Source organism: Myotis myotis, unplaced genomic scaffold (genome assembly GCF_014108235.1).
Source record: "Myotis myotis isolate mMyoMyo1 unplaced genomic scaffold, mMyoMyo1.p scaffold_m19_p_4, whole genome shotgun sequence".
Taxonomy (NCBI): domain Eukaryota; kingdom Metazoa; phylum Chordata; class Mammalia; order Chiroptera; family Vespertilionidae; genus Myotis; species Myotis myotis.
Genome location: NW_023416346.1, coordinates 124,499,365 through 124,514,494, shown reverse-complemented (window position 1 = coordinate 124,514,494; position 15,130 = coordinate 124,499,365). Strand labels below are relative to the sequence as shown.

The following is a 15,130-nucleotide window of genomic DNA, read 5'->3' as shown; positions in this document are numbered from 1 at the left end:
TCCAAGCACAGCATGAAACACAGCCTCTCTCCACTTTCTCTCCTGCCTAAATCCCCACGTGCAGGGCTGCCTTTATCCTGTCAAGGATCCATTTCATCTGGTTTCACTGACACAGAAGCTATGCTTTGCAATTTGAACAAAAGCATTAAAAAGACCCAGCTGTTCCAAATGTTAACACAGCTGTTCCTGTAAAGTTGGATGGTCTTTCTGTACTATCTTTTCGAGAAGGAATAAATTTCAACTTCAACATTTTTCATTCTGATAAGAATATTGTGGAGTTCTGTCGAATGGTTCTCCGCTTTAAGTGGCGAAAAGATGGATCTGGGTGGGAATCGGAGGTCAGGGCAGGTATAGACAGCAACTTCTCCCAGCTTCTTGCTACTAACCAAAGCAATTATAAGTTCTCCAAACTCTCTAAAAGGCAGGATAGTGAAGATTTTAGACTCTGAAGGCTGTAAGGTCTCAAACTCTGACATTGTACCACAAAAGCTGCCATAGACAATATATAATCAAACTAGTGGCCTGGTGCATGGATTCATGCACACTGAAAGGAAATTAATTAGAAGAAATATTTTAATATCACTATTCGCCCTTTCTCTATAATAGAAGTGTCAACCAAATTCATGATCGACAATGACAGATTGAAACACACACGTGCAACTGGCGCCAGCAAGAGCTTTATATGCATTGCGCACGCGAGAGTCAACTTAGCCTTATATATAGAATAAACTTGTTTAATTAGACCTGCTTTCTGATTTAACTAAACTTTTTCCATCCCAGGGAAGCACCCCAATTTCTCTTTCAGGTAATTGTCAACAACACAGCAGTAAATATCAATACAAAGCAGATTATTATTGTAGATCATGCAGGAAGAACAAAGGATAAAATATTTAACTGCAGCAGTGTTTGACTATATTCTGCACAATGAAAAAACCTGAAGTCATTTCCAAGGTCCACCATTTCTTACTTCTTTTCAGTTAGGTCAAGTTTCTAAACTTTCTAAATCTCCGTTTTCTGGCTAATGAAAAGAAAACAGGATTCCACCAAGTCTCCTGTCTACCTACTCCAGGACTTCTGTGAGGATCAAATGAGATGAGGCATGAGAAAATGCTTCACAGACATTTGGTTAAAGTGTAAAATGTTTGCAACTGCCTATAAAGCAAGTTGTGTTCCTGGGCTGAAGAAACTCCAAGCAGGCGAATCGCTAGAGAGAGGAAGCCCGGCATTGCTACATGATGTCATTACCCAGTGCCCACAGTAACTGTTTCCAGGCTGGGCTAGGCTGTGGACTGCATTTTGTGCCATGGGGTCTTGGCAGCGATTTGGTGGGGTGTCACTCCTGGGTGGTGGCGGGGCCTGTGTCCCACTTGGGGGAAGCTGAGTGTTTCTTTGTCGGTGCCAGGTCCGCAGTGCCATTCCTCTGTAAATGGCCAGTGCGGTTCATGGCAGCTCCTGCATTTAGTATCTTCCCCCTGGTGGTCAGTGTGCATCATAGCAACCGTTCAGACGGTCAGAAGGACACTTAGCATATCAGCCTCTTATATATATAAACTAGAGACCCAGTGAACAAAAATTTGTGCACTCGGGAGGGGGGTTCCTCAGCCCAGCCTGTGCCCTCTCGCAGTCTGGGACCCCTTAGGGCATGACCACCTACTGGCGTAGGCCCGCTCCACGGGGGATTGGGCCTAAGCTGGCAATCAGACATCCCTCTGGCAGCCTGGGAGTCCTCGGGGGCTGTCCACTTGCCAGCGGAGAGCAGGCCTAAGCTGCAGTCGGATATCCTTAGCGCTGCTGAGGAGGCGGGAGAGGCTCCCACCACCACCGCTGTGCTGGCAGCCATTAGCGCACTGACCACCAGGGGGCAGCTCCTGCATTGAGCATCTGCCCCCTGGTGGTCAGTATGAGTCATAGTGACCAGTCATTTCCAGTCGTTCTGCTGTTATGGTCAGTTTGCATATTACACTTTCATTATATAGGATAGAGGCCTGGTACATGGGTGGGGGCCAGCTGGTTTGCCCTGAAGGGTGTCCCTGATCAGGGTGAAAGTCCCACTGGGGTGCCTGGCCAGCCTGGGAGAGGGGCTGATGGGTGTTTGCAGGTGGTCACACCCCCTTCAGGGTGGGGGTCCCCACTGGGGTGCCTGGCCAGCCTGGGTGGAGGGCTGATGGCTGTTTGTAGGCTGGTCAAGCACCACCCCCAGTGGGGACCCTCACCCCATGGAGGTTTGGCCAGCCTGGGTAAGGGGCTGATGGCTGTTTTCAGGCTGGCCACACCCCCTTTAGGGTTGGGGGTCCCCACTGGGGTGCCTGGCCAGTCTGGGTGAGGGGCTGAGGGCCATTTTCAGGCTGGCCAAGCCCGCCCCCCACAGGTGATGGAAGCTCCCAGCCTCTCTTTTTCTTTTTATTCTGGGATTTATTTACCTCCTATAATTGAAACTTTGTAGCCTTGAGAGGAGCTCAGAGCCGGTCAGGGCGGGCGGGAGGGAAGCTTGGCTTCCTCCATCGCCAGGGGCAACCAAAGCCTCCTGCTCGCTCCAGCTTCGTGGCCATGGCCGGCTGAAAGCAGGTATCTGGGGTTTATTTACCTTCTATAATTGAAACTTTGTTGCTTTGAGTGGAGCTCAGAGGCTGCGGCAGGCAGAAAGCTTGGCTTCCTCCATCATTGGGGCAACCAAGCCTCCTGCTTGCTCCAGCTCCGTGGCTGGCAGCCGCCATCTTGGTTGGGTTAATTTGCATATAGTTGCTCTGATTGGCTGGTGGGCATGGCTTAAGGCAGGGGTGGGCAAACTTTTTGACTTGAGGGCCACAATGGGTTCTTAAACTGGACCAGAGGGCCGGAACAAAAGCATGGATGGAGTGTTTGTGTGAAGTAATATAAATTCAAAGTAAACATCATTACATAAAAGGGTCTTTTTTTTTTTTTTTTTTTTTAGTTTTATTCATTTCAAATGGCCGGATCCGGCCCGCGGGCCATAGTTTGCCCATGGCTGGCTTAAGGCATAGCGAAGGTGCAGTCAATTTGCATGTTTGTCTTTTATTAGTGTAAATTAGTGTGGCTATGTGCCGATAAAACTTTACAAAACAGGCCACAAGCAAGGTATAGTCTTCAGGATATAGTTTGCTGACCCCTGTAGAAGACTATTTGGTGCCTGAATACTCAAACATGAGTTCACACCTTTCACATTAACAAACCCCATTAAGGTGTCAAAAATAAAATAAAGTCATAGTTAGGATCCATAAACATGAATTTTACCCAGAAAAGGAATCTTCTTTGCCCTTGCCCAAGAAATCGCCTGGAGTTTGCCCAATGTTCCTCTGATTCCAAAGCCTCCTGGCACCAGAACACCACTGCAATCAACACACAAGATGAGAGTGAATTTGACATTATTTTTATTTTTGAAACTCTTATTTTCAGCCTTTCATGCTTACTCATCCCCAATCCAACATTAGAGCATACGCTTGAGGTCTGTATTCAGAATTGATTACATGCTCTGACATCCTGAACTTTCTTCTTGAAATCTTCCCAATGTATAAAGAAGTTGCGACAATTTCACACAACTGACCCTAATATATATATTTTTCTGATAGGTCTTTGTGGCATGAGCATAGTGACTGAGACCTCAATTCAATATGGGGTGTGCAGGAGGCAGCCGATTGATGATTCTCTCTCATCATTGATGTTTCTCTCTCTCTCCCTCTCCCTTCCTCTCTGAAATCAATAAAAATATATTAAAAAAATAAATAAAAAGCCACTGGTTTATCTGAATAAAAATAGGTTAGGGGTTTGTTTTGTTTTGTTTTTATTGATTTTTTACAGAGAGGAAGGAAGAGGGATAGAGAGTTAGAAACATTGATGAGCGAGAAACATCGATCAACTGCCTCCTGCACACTCCCTACTGGGGATGTGCCTGCAACCAAGGTACATGCCGTTGACCGGAATCAAACCTGGGACCCTTCAGTTCGCAGGCCAATGCTCTATCCACTGAACCAAACCAGTTAGGGCAGGTTAGGTTTTTTTTTTAAAAGCACTTTATAAAAATGTTAAGATCTCTTACATAATTAGAAAGAGTTAATCTGGTAAAAATCAGCCTAATATTTCAATTGCTAATTAAGTAGGGGACATAAAATTTTCACTTTAGACACCTTCTATACAAACACTTATTTGAAAAGACAAGACTTCAAGAAAAAATCCAGGAAGGTCATGCTACCCTCACAATACAATGCTACCTCCAAGAGTTCTGTCAATTACTTATATAATAAAAATGAAAATAAAATTATGTGGAAAAGAAAATATAACCAAGAGAGAAGTTGTCATGCTTGCACTTTAACTTTGTGTACGATCCATCTCTGCATCTTTCAGTACAATCAACACACTCTCTCTAATACAGGATGCCCATTTTCCCCCAAATAAAACGAGTTCCATTGCAAGTGCCACTAACATTAACATGGCACATTGAAAGGTAAATGCGACAGTTGGAGAAAGATAAATATCACATGATCTCACTCATATATGGGATATAATGATCAACATAATCTAATGATTAAGAATAGATCCAGCTGAAACCGGTTTGGCTCAGTGGATAGAGCGTCGGCCTGCGGACTGAAAGGTCCCAGGTTCGATTCCGGTCAAGGGCATGTACCTGGGTTGCGGGCATATCCCCAGTAGGAGATGTGCAGGAGGCACCTGATCGATGTTTCTCTCTCATCGATGTTTCTAACTCTCTATCTCTCTCCCTTCCTCTCTGTAAAAAATCAATAAAATATATTTTTTAAAAAAAAGAATAGATCCAGCCCTGACCAGTGTGGCTCAATGGCTAGAGCGTCAGCCTGTGGACTGAAGAGTCCCAGGTTCGATTCCGGTCAAGGGCATGTACCTTGGTTGCGGGCACATTCCCAGTAGTGGGTGTGCAGGAGGCAGCTGATCGATGTTTCTCATCAGTGTTTCTAACTCTCTATCCCTCTCCCTTCCTCTCTGTAAAAAATCAATAAAATATATTTTAAAAAAAAGAATAGATCCAGAGACAAATGGTAGAGGAGTGGGGGCTAGAGAGCAACCAAAGGACTTGTATGCATGCACATTAGCATAACCAATGGACACAGACACTGGGGCGGTGGGGGCTTCCCCAGGGTGGGAATGGCTGGGAGGGGGGGGGTCAATTGGGGAAAAAGGAGACATATGTAAAACTTTAGACAATAAAAAAGAAGAAAAAAAAAAGAAAAGTAAATGTGATGTGAATGTTTCACAACCACCCCTAATGACCATAAGTACTCCAGGCTACCTTTCAAAATGCAAAATTTAATAATTGGGACAATCAAATCCTTACAGAAAAAGCACAGTGTCATTCTCCTAACTAGGGTGAACGGTCCCCAGGACTCACTCAGCTTTGCATAGCTTCTGCCACGCTTCATGGAATTTCACAGGGTCCTCAGTTTCGGTGGTGTGCTCCAGATCAATGGAGTCGATGTACTAAAAACATCCAACAGATAAAAAGAACATTTAAGAAATACAAGAACTATCTAACACTATGACAAAATTACTCAATAACTACTTGTTATGCAAACACTGTACTGGACACTTGGGATAGAAAAGCATGATCTTTGGTGGGGGGATGGGGGGTAATGTGGGGATAAGGACACATATGTAATAACTTAATCAATAAAGAAATTTTAAAAAAAAAGAAAAGCATGATCTTTGTCTTAGAGCTCTTATTATCTTTAAGGAAGATTACAAAACCAGATAAACAGGTAGCAACAACATAGTGGAATAATGGCCACAATGAACAAGGAAGAGAATGCTGCGGAAGTAACCAGCAGTCACACCTAATCTAGACCTGGATGCTGAAGGAAAGAAGGGAGGCAGTATCACCAGAGAAGACTGCTGGGAAGGTGATGTCCAAAAAGCTAAGCCCTTGAGGATGAACAGAAGCAAGATGAGCATGTGTGTGCTAGTTGGGAGGCAGGTGGGAAGGTGTGCAGAAGACAAAAGGATAATGGGGGAGAGGGGGTGGGAAGTGCAGAAACAGTATATAAAACCTCAGAGAAAGAAATAAAGTGGTGGCCACTCTGGGGACCTCTGAAGAGGCTCCACCCAGCCAGAGAAGTTTACACTTGAAGCCACTTAACGATCTTAAGTGAAGGGACAACAGGAACAGAGAGAAACTGTAGAAAGATCATTCCAGAACAATATGGAAAATGAAGGAAGGACTGGAAAGCAGTCGGGACATCACTGCAGTAGTTCAGCAATGTAAACACAGCAACAGACTGGACTTAAAAAGAATCCGCCAGGACCATGACTCAAATAGTACTGAGCAGAAGCTAATGCCAGTGAATTCTATTAAATGAAAACTCGTGTCAACAATTCGTATGTTTTTTTAAAAAAAATATATATATACTTTATTGATTTTTTACAGAGAGGAAGGAAGAGGGATAGAGAGTTAGAAACATCGATGAGAGAGAAACATCGATCAGCTGCTTCCTGCACACCCCCTACTGGGGATGTGCCCACAACCAAGGTACATGCCCTTGACCAGAATCGAACCTGGGACCCCCTCAGTCCGCAGGCCGACGCTCTATCCACTGAGCCAAACCGGTTAGGGCAACAATTCATATGTTCTTAACAATCCTCACATAACTATATTATTTTAGTATTTCTTTTGTAAAAATTATTACCTGATTACATATTAAGATATGAAATTTTAAAGGCTCAACACAATTTGCATCATAACAATTTTTCTATTGATGTTTTCTGTTTTCTACAAGGGGGTGGAGGACTTGGAGGGATGGAAAGAACAGGAAGGGCAATATTCCTTGGAAAGCCAAAAATTACAAGTGGTTAGAAAAGAAGGAGGCTGCAAGAGGTGAGCCCTAGCCGGTTGCTCAGTGGTTAGAGCGTTGGCCTACAGACTGAAGGATTAGGGGTTCAGTTCCAATCAAGGGCACGTACCTTGTTTTCAGGCTCCATCCCTGCTGGGAGGTAAACAACCGATGTGTCTATCTCACATCAGTGTGTCTCTCTCTCTCGCCCTCCCTTCCATTCTCTCTAAAACTCAATGGGAAAAAATATCCTCAGGTGAGGATTAACAAAAACAAAAAGGAGGCTACAAGAGGTGAGAGAAAAGTCATAGGTCCCAAGCTGGTGGAAATTACTAAATTTCTTGGACATAAAAATATATCTTTTTGCTCTTTATATAAAAGTTTTACCAAATAAATCATGATGATAAGGCTTTCTTGAAGTATGATATACCCATGCAGAATTATCATTAAATATAAACATTTCTATATAGAGAGAGAAAAGTCTAGAAAGATATGCATTAAACTGGGAATGAGAGGTACAGAGAAAAGTGGGATATCAGGGAAGTGAAATTTTTCGCTTTCTGCATTTTACATGAATCTTTTCAAATTTTTCTACACTGAGCAGGTACTTTATATCTCACAACCACAAAAAATATACTCAAGCTCAGCCAGCGTGGCTCAATTGTTGAGCGTTGACCTATGAACCAGGAGGTCATGGTTCAATTCCAGGTCAGGGTGTATGTCCCAACAAATTTCGCTGCGCAGCTCTCGGAGAACGGCGCCATCTTTGATAAAGCTCGGCTTTCGATCTTTAAACCTAAACCAACTGACTTTTTTTCCATTTCTTTCTTTTAAACAAGACAAAAAAGCCTTGCCGAAACAAGGCCGCCAAAAATTGATCAGCTGCCTCCCCCAAATACACAGGGATAAAGGGAGAGATACTGGTCCCCGCTTGTAATTCACCCCTCAGGTAAAAGCAACTCCTATTACGGTGTAATGGTGGTTACTTTATGTTAAAATTTAGTGCTGGAATAAAAATTTCCAGGTTACCCTCTAAATAGCAGTCCAATATTCAGGAAATAAATTTAAGAAAACTTTTAAATTTGTCCTTTTTAACCTCAGATTGTCATTTTCCCGTCAGCCTCATTTACATAATATGCAAATTTTACGTTCGCTTTTAGTAGAATAAGCTGCCCACAAAAACCTTGTCTAGGAAATAATTCTTTAAAAAAAAGTTTTGCTTTTTTTAAAAAATTGCTGATAGTATTACAGATACCTCCCTGTTCTACCGCGCTTCTTCCCCTAACGAGGTCTTATGCACTCTAGTGCCGGTGTTAAAACATTAAACTAGCACTTCTATTTCCTGAGACTAAAAACATTAAGACAACGTTACTTCAAGAGTTTCTACTGGAAAAAAAAAAAGAGTGGACTGAAGGCTACAAAATGCTTAATGTGAAATATTTGTCTACAGAATATATAGACCTGGGGTGGGCAACCCCTGGCACGCGTGCCAAACATGGCACAGCAGTAACGTTTGCTGGCACGTGAAACCCTCTCTTATAATATTCCATTTACAATTTTTTCCTTAATATCGACTTTTTAAAAAATTCTTTATTAGTTAAGGTATTACAAATGTGTCCTATCCCCCCCCATTAACCCCCTTCCTCCCCCCGCCCCCACTCATGCTCTCACCCCCCTGTTGTCTGTGTCCATTGGTTTGGCTTATATGCATGCATACAAGTCCTTTGGTTGATCTCATCCCCTTACCCCCCCCCCCCAAAAAAATAAATAAATAAATAACAAATAATCAGCCCTAGCTGGTTGGGCTCAGTGGATAGAGCATAGGCCTATGGGCCGAAGGGTCCCAGGTTTGATTCTGGTCAAGGGCATGTACCTCGATTACAGGCTCCTCCCCAGCCCTGGCCCTGGTCGGGGCACATGCAGGAGGCAACCAACCACTGTGTTTCTCTCACATCGATATTTCTCTGTCTTTCCCCCTCTCTTCTACTCTCTCTAAAAATCAATGGAAAAATATCCTCGGGTGAGGATTTAAAAATAATAATAATAATAATAATAATCACTGTTTGCCAGATATCACTCCTACAAGTTAGAAAAGGCAATATAGCATTTTTAAAATCTGGATTCCATTTCAATTGCTAAAGGGGAAAAAAGTTCTATTATTATCTTGTTAGGCAAACATAATGTACTTACATGAGCATGAAGTATATATGGCCCTGGATGTGCAAAGCCTAATTTCAGGAACTGTGCCTTAAACCTGTATGCTCAATAAAGTTAACATGGCTATCAGTGGAAAGGCCTGCTTACAAGGTTGGCCCTTGGCTGGCATCTGGAAACTTGGACTTGGGGGTCCTTCAACACAATCAACCTCTTTGATGAGATCGGTGCATTCAGGGTGATTTGGCCATAGACACAGTCTACCTCTCTGAAGCACAAGCTATATCAGAGTGAATGACTGAAATATCCAGACGACCGGGCCGTGACTCACCATCAGATTCAACTTGTGGTTGATGGCCAAGGCTGAGTGTTCCAGAGCTTTAAACACAGAGGCATAGCAGTCCCTCAGCTTGGTGTATTTGCCGACCAGGGCTATGGAGCACGTTTTCTGTAGCCTTTCATACCTGGGAGAGAGGACAAGCTTAAGGTTATATGCATGTATCTTATCTCCATTCCCCTTTGCAAATTCAGACCTTTACCTTCTCCCCTTTTATGTTTTTGTTGTCGCAGAGTATCCTAATTTATGCCGAGAGCTCATTTCCAAATTGCAGTAGCTATTGTCTTCTTCTATCTTTTTTAATGTTTTTGCCTCCTCTAACCTTTATGTGATATTTAAAAAATGGAAAGCTTCACAAATTTGCATGTCATCCTTGCTCAGGGGCCATGCTAATATTCTCTGTATCACTCCAATTTTTTTAGTATGTATACTGCCAAAGCGAGCACCCAAGGCGCTTTTCAAAATCTGAGGAGCAGACAAGCCTTGAACTTGATGTACTTGATTCAAATCTCTACCCTACCCCCAGGGAACTCAAACCTGTAGGCAGATTTCAAAATCATAAGAAATCCCCACGTTGCTTTACATAAGCAAGCACAAATATAAATCAGAGAAAAAGTTAAAAGCATTAAAAATACAAAAAGGCTGTCCCCATCTTATAAACATGAGCTGTCCTTGAATTCATTTATAAGGAGACATTGTACTAAAAAATGCATTCTCTGTCAATAGGAAACATTCCAATATCAACTTTGTAAGGTGACATTATATAAGAAAACACATTCTAAGTGTCTACATTAAAAATTGCTACACCTATATAATTTTATTAACCAATGTCACCCCAATAAATTCAATAAAAACTTTTTTTAAATTGCTACATTCCCAGCTGGCCCACAAAAGCCAGGTTATTCATGGCATGCCTGAAAAAAATGGTGCTAAGAGAACCATTTAAAATGTTACAAGGCATTTAGATCAATTTTATGAGGAAATTCCATTCTACATAAGATGCTTAATCACATTTTGCCATTAGAGGCACGATCTTTACTGTTGCTTTTGTCAGGAGATCTGTTCAAAGAACATGAGAGATGGCTGGTCTGATACTAAGTAGGTAGAAATGTCATCTTGGGGCTGAAGATATTTTAGGGCTTGGAAGCAAACTCTCCAACACCTAAGAACAAAAATGTTACATGATGAGGAATATTCCTCATTCAGATTAACATCTGCAAGGATTACAAAAGCAACATGATAGCAAACAGCCGCTAGAAGGAGAAAAATACACAGGAAGCAAAGAAGTCAAAACTGGCAGGAAAGGTGACTTTCTAGGAAGGTGATGAAAGTACCTGAGAGAAGGCTGCTAAACTTTCCACTTGCTACTTAATTTTTTTAAAATATATTTTTATTGATTTCAGAGAGGAAGGGAAATGGAAAGAGAGACAGAAACATCAATGGGGAGAATCATAGATTGGCTGCCTCCCACACGCCCCCTACTGGGGATCAAGCCTGAAACCGGGGTATGTGCCCTGACTGGGAATTGAACGCGGGACCTCTTGGTCCAGGGACTACGCTCAGTCCATTGAGCCACCATAGCCTGGCTCACTTGCTACTTAATTTTATGTTGCTCTGGAGATTCCGTAGCTGCCCTTGCTTCACCCAGCTCTACATAAAGGACGCAGGTAGCAAAGCTAGTTGGTATCAAGCCAAGATTCCAAGAGACAGCAGAGGTAAGTATTTCCTGTCCCAATGTTTGGCCCATGGGAACTGGGGATCACAACACATTTGAGCACAACAGCTTGGCTGAGCCCTCACCCCCATTCTCACTCCTACATTGAGGGAGGGACATCAACTCTGCTCCCTGGAAGGAAGCAGTATTAGAGTCAACACTGCCAGTTTCTCCTTCCACTTACTCATGTCTGGTCTTCCTAGGGGAAGAGGAGTCGCTCGGCAGCCGGGTGGGATAGGTAAGTCCACACCAACCAGGGAGGAGGGCCACTGTCCAGGAAGGTATCCTGGGCCCACACTTCTGGTGCCCTCTTTCCCTCTCGGACGCACAGGCCAGGCTCATAGAGCAATGCCCAGACCAGCCCAGCCTCTACTTCATGGTCTTTCAACCATTACCTGGGTGTGAGAGGCAGGTTGTTGACCCTGCTGTGAGCTGCTGGTGGGAGGCAGGCCTGGGGTCCACGTCATAGGGCCATCCCCCACAGGCAAGTCCCCTTACTGAGAGGTGAGGTTGTCCCCACTTTGGCCTTGGGTCCCACACAAGCTCTCCCATTCAGTTCAATGAGGAACCTCTGGCCTCTGAGCAGCACTGGACCTTCATGATCAAAGCTGCCCTTTGACCTGTTTTCCCCTTGTATCTCTCTACAGCAGCGGTTCTCAACCTGTGGGTCGCAACCCCTTTGGCGGTCGAACGACCTTTTCACAGGGGTCGCCTAAGACCATTCTGCATATCAGATATTTACATGACGATTCATCACAGTAGCAACATTACAGTTATGAAGTAGCAATGAAAATAATTTTATGGTTGGGTCACAACATGAGGAATGTATTTATAGGGCCAGAAGGTTGAGAACCACTGCTCTACAGGCTGTCCTGAGGGAATAAGGGCTAAAGAATGAACACTCCAAACTGCCATTACCAATAAACCATAATACTAACTGCCAACATGATTCAGAGAGAGTGAGGCTCAATAGCCGCCCAGAATCTGTGAATGTGACCAGATTTGGAAAATAGGTCTTTGCAGATGCAATTAGGTTAAGGATTTTAAGATAAGATCATCCTAGATTAGGATGGGCCCTAAATCCAAAGATAAGAATCCTTATAAAAGAAGAGAAGTGGGGAAGACATAGAGAAGTCCATGAGATGACAGAGGCAGACATTGGAATGATGCGGTCACAAGCCAAGGAACACCAAGAACTGCTGGCAGCCCCCAAAGCTAGAAGAGACGCATGGAATATATTCTCCCTCTGAGCCCCCAGAAGGAACCAACCCTGCTGATGCTTTGATTTTGAACTTCTGACCTCCACAATTGTGAGAGAATAAATTTCTGCTCTTCTAAGCCACCCAGTTTGTGGTGCTTTGCAGCAGCAGCTACAGGAAACTAATACAAAAACCAAACACTGGCTTTAAAAAGCACAGAGGCATAGAGTATAATTTAGAGCAGGGGTCCTCAAACTACGGCCCGCGGGCCACATGCAAATACAAATATTGTATTTGTTCCCGTTTTGTTTTTTTACTTCAAAATAAGATATGTGCAGTGTGCATAGAAATCTGTTCATAGTTTTTTTTTAAACTACAGTCCGGCCCTCCAACGGTCTGAGGGACAGTGAACTGGCCCCCTGTTTAAAAAGTTTGAGGACCCCTGATTTAGAGCTATTTCCAATAAAAAGAATTACAAGCCCTTGCCAGTGCTGATAAATGGTTAGAGCATCGGCCCACGCACTGAAGAGTCAAGGGTTCGATTCCTGGTCTAGGGCACATACCTGGGTTGCAGGTTCACTCCCCACTCCCAGTCGGGGCATGTGCAGAAGACAACCAATCGATGTGTCTCTCTCACATTGATGATTCTCTCCCCCCCACCCCCCACTTCCTCTCTCCCTTCCACTCTCTCTGAAAAGCAATGGAAAAAAATGTCCTCATGTGAAGATTAAAAAAAAAAGTTACAATACTAAAATGTCTCATGCTTAAGGATGAGCCCCAAGCCACTCTAAAAATTCCTACAAAGTGACTGATTCCTTAAGCATTCTGGTGGGCAGGGATTTAATTTATCATCATTCAGAAGAGTACCTAAGCTCAGAAACTACACTTTATTCCTGATTCTACTTGACCCAGAAATTCTAAAACACTTTTTAAAAATAATACTTTATTGTTGAAAGTATTATATATGTCCCCTTTTCTAAAACACTTTTTAAATTTTTTAGTGAAAGGACAAAGAAACTTTAATCTACTAGTCATCTACCAAGGTCAATAATTTTGTCAGCATCATATCGTTTTAATTATTGTTACCAACATCAGTAATCAATTCTTAGTGTCTGATTCAATGTTAAGGCCTTATGTGTTTTGTTTCATTGCCACAATATAGGTACTAGTACCCTCCTGTTATGTATGGCTAGAAGAAAAAGCCCAGAGAGGTTAAGTAATCTGCCCAAACTCACACAGCTAGTGAGAGGAGAAGCTGGGGTTTGAATCCATGGCGTTTGATGTCAAAGCCTACATTTTTTTAAAATTTAGATGTAATAGACATGTATCATATTAGCTTTACAGGTACAACATAATTCAATATATGTAGATATTGCTACATGAGCACCACAATAAGTCTAGTTAACATCCATCACCACATATAGTCAGAAATATTTTTTCCTGTGATGAGAACTTTGTTTTTATTTTAGAGAGGGGAGAGAAACATATATGTGAGGGAAACATAGATTGGTTGCCTCCTACACATGCCTCGACCAGAGATCAAACCCAAAACCTCACCCTAGCCCAGCCATGGGCAAACTACAGCCCGCGGGCTGGATCCGGCCCGTTTGAAATGAATAAAACTAAAAAATAAAAAGACCATACCCTTTTATGTAATGATGTTTACTTTGAATTTATATTAGTTCACACAAACACTCCATCCATGCTTTTGTTCCGGCCCTCTGGTCCAGTTTAAGAACCCATTGTGGCCCTCGAGTCAAAAAGTTTGCCCACCCCTGCCCTAGCCAGTTTGGCTCAGTGGATAGAGCATCAGCCCGTGGATTGAAGGGTTCTGGGTTCAATTCAATCAAGGGCACGTATTTCAATTGCAGACTCAATCCCTGGGTCAGGCTGGGGTGTGTGTGAGAGTCAACCAATCCTTGTGTCTCTTTCATATTGATGTTTCTCCCTGTGTGTCTCTCCCCCTCCCTTCCACTCTCTCTAAAAAAAAATTAATGGAAAAATATCCTAGGGTGAGGATTAATAACAACAAAAAATAATGATGCTGATAGTTAATAAATGTGGGATGGAACAATAACAAATAGCCAAAACTTCCCATTTAAAAGGATTTTAAGAAATTAACCAAATCTTAAAAACAAGCAAAATCAGCCGAAACCGGTTTGGCTCAGTGGATAGAGCGTCGGCCTGCGGACTGAAAGGTCCCAGGTTCGATTCCGGTCAAGGGCATGTACCTGGGTTGCGGGCACATCCCCAGTAGGAGATGTGCAGGAGGCGGCTGATCGATGTTTCTAACTCTCTATCCCTCTCCCTTCCTCTCTGTAAAAAATCAATAAAATATATTTTTAAAAAAACAAGCAAAATCAAATAAGAAACAGAAAACTCATGATATTTAAAACTGTTTAAAATATCCAGAAACTAAGAAATAAACTAATAAATAAATCAAAATGCTCAAAGGCCCCAGAAATCTTCAAAGAATACATCCTAACAATGTGCTAGAGCTTTAAACATATCCATACAAAACATACACATACAGAAAGTCAAATGCAACATACCTTTTAAGGTACATGCCAGTCCTACCCCCAAACCCAAGAATTATTAAAGATTGTTAATAATTCCTTTTACGTACCTGTCAGCCATATTTTTCCACTTGAAAAGCAAATTATTTGCAGAATCACCAATGGGCAAATCCAATCTCTCTTTGAAATATTTAACAATGCCTTGTTCCTCCAAAAGCACAGGCACTCGGTATGTAGAAGAAACATCATGGATACATATGACCTGGTTGATGATAAAACACCATATTTAAGTGGAATGACGCAAATATGCCACAGAATGAGCTCAAGAATAAGCCAGAACTCAAGAGTCTGGCAGTTCATTTACACTTATAGAAGAAAACCAAGAGCCCAGCCACCTA

At 42.7% G+C, this 15,130-nt stretch overlaps 1 protein-coding gene and 1 non-coding gene across 5 annotated transcripts in view; both read right to left on the bottom strand.

Moving 5' to 3' along the window:
• Nucleotides 1-15,130, bottom strand: part of CTPS2 (CTP synthase 2) — a 133,437-nt gene that overhangs the window by 71,392 nt on the left and 46,915 nt on the right. For all 4 annotated transcript variants that reach the window (XM_036305258.1, XM_036305261.1, XM_036305262.1 and 1 more), the window contains exons 8-11: nucleotides 14,843-14,994; nucleotides 9,298-9,430; nucleotides 5,378-5,466; nucleotides 3,253-3,347 (exon numbers count right to left, since the gene is read on the bottom strand). In XM_036305258.1, the coding sequence (XP_036161151.1) occupies nucleotides 3,253-3,347; nucleotides 5,378-5,466; nucleotides 9,298-9,430; nucleotides 14,843-14,994 (469 nt within the window). The remainder of the gene's footprint in view (nucleotides 1-3,252; nucleotides 3,348-5,377; nucleotides 5,467-9,297; nucleotides 9,431-14,842; nucleotides 14,995-15,130) is intronic.
• Nucleotides 9,640-9,749, bottom strand: LOC118654825. Its single transcript, XR_004967090.1, has one exon. It is a non-coding gene; the product is annotated as a U6 spliceosomal RNA (small nuclear RNA).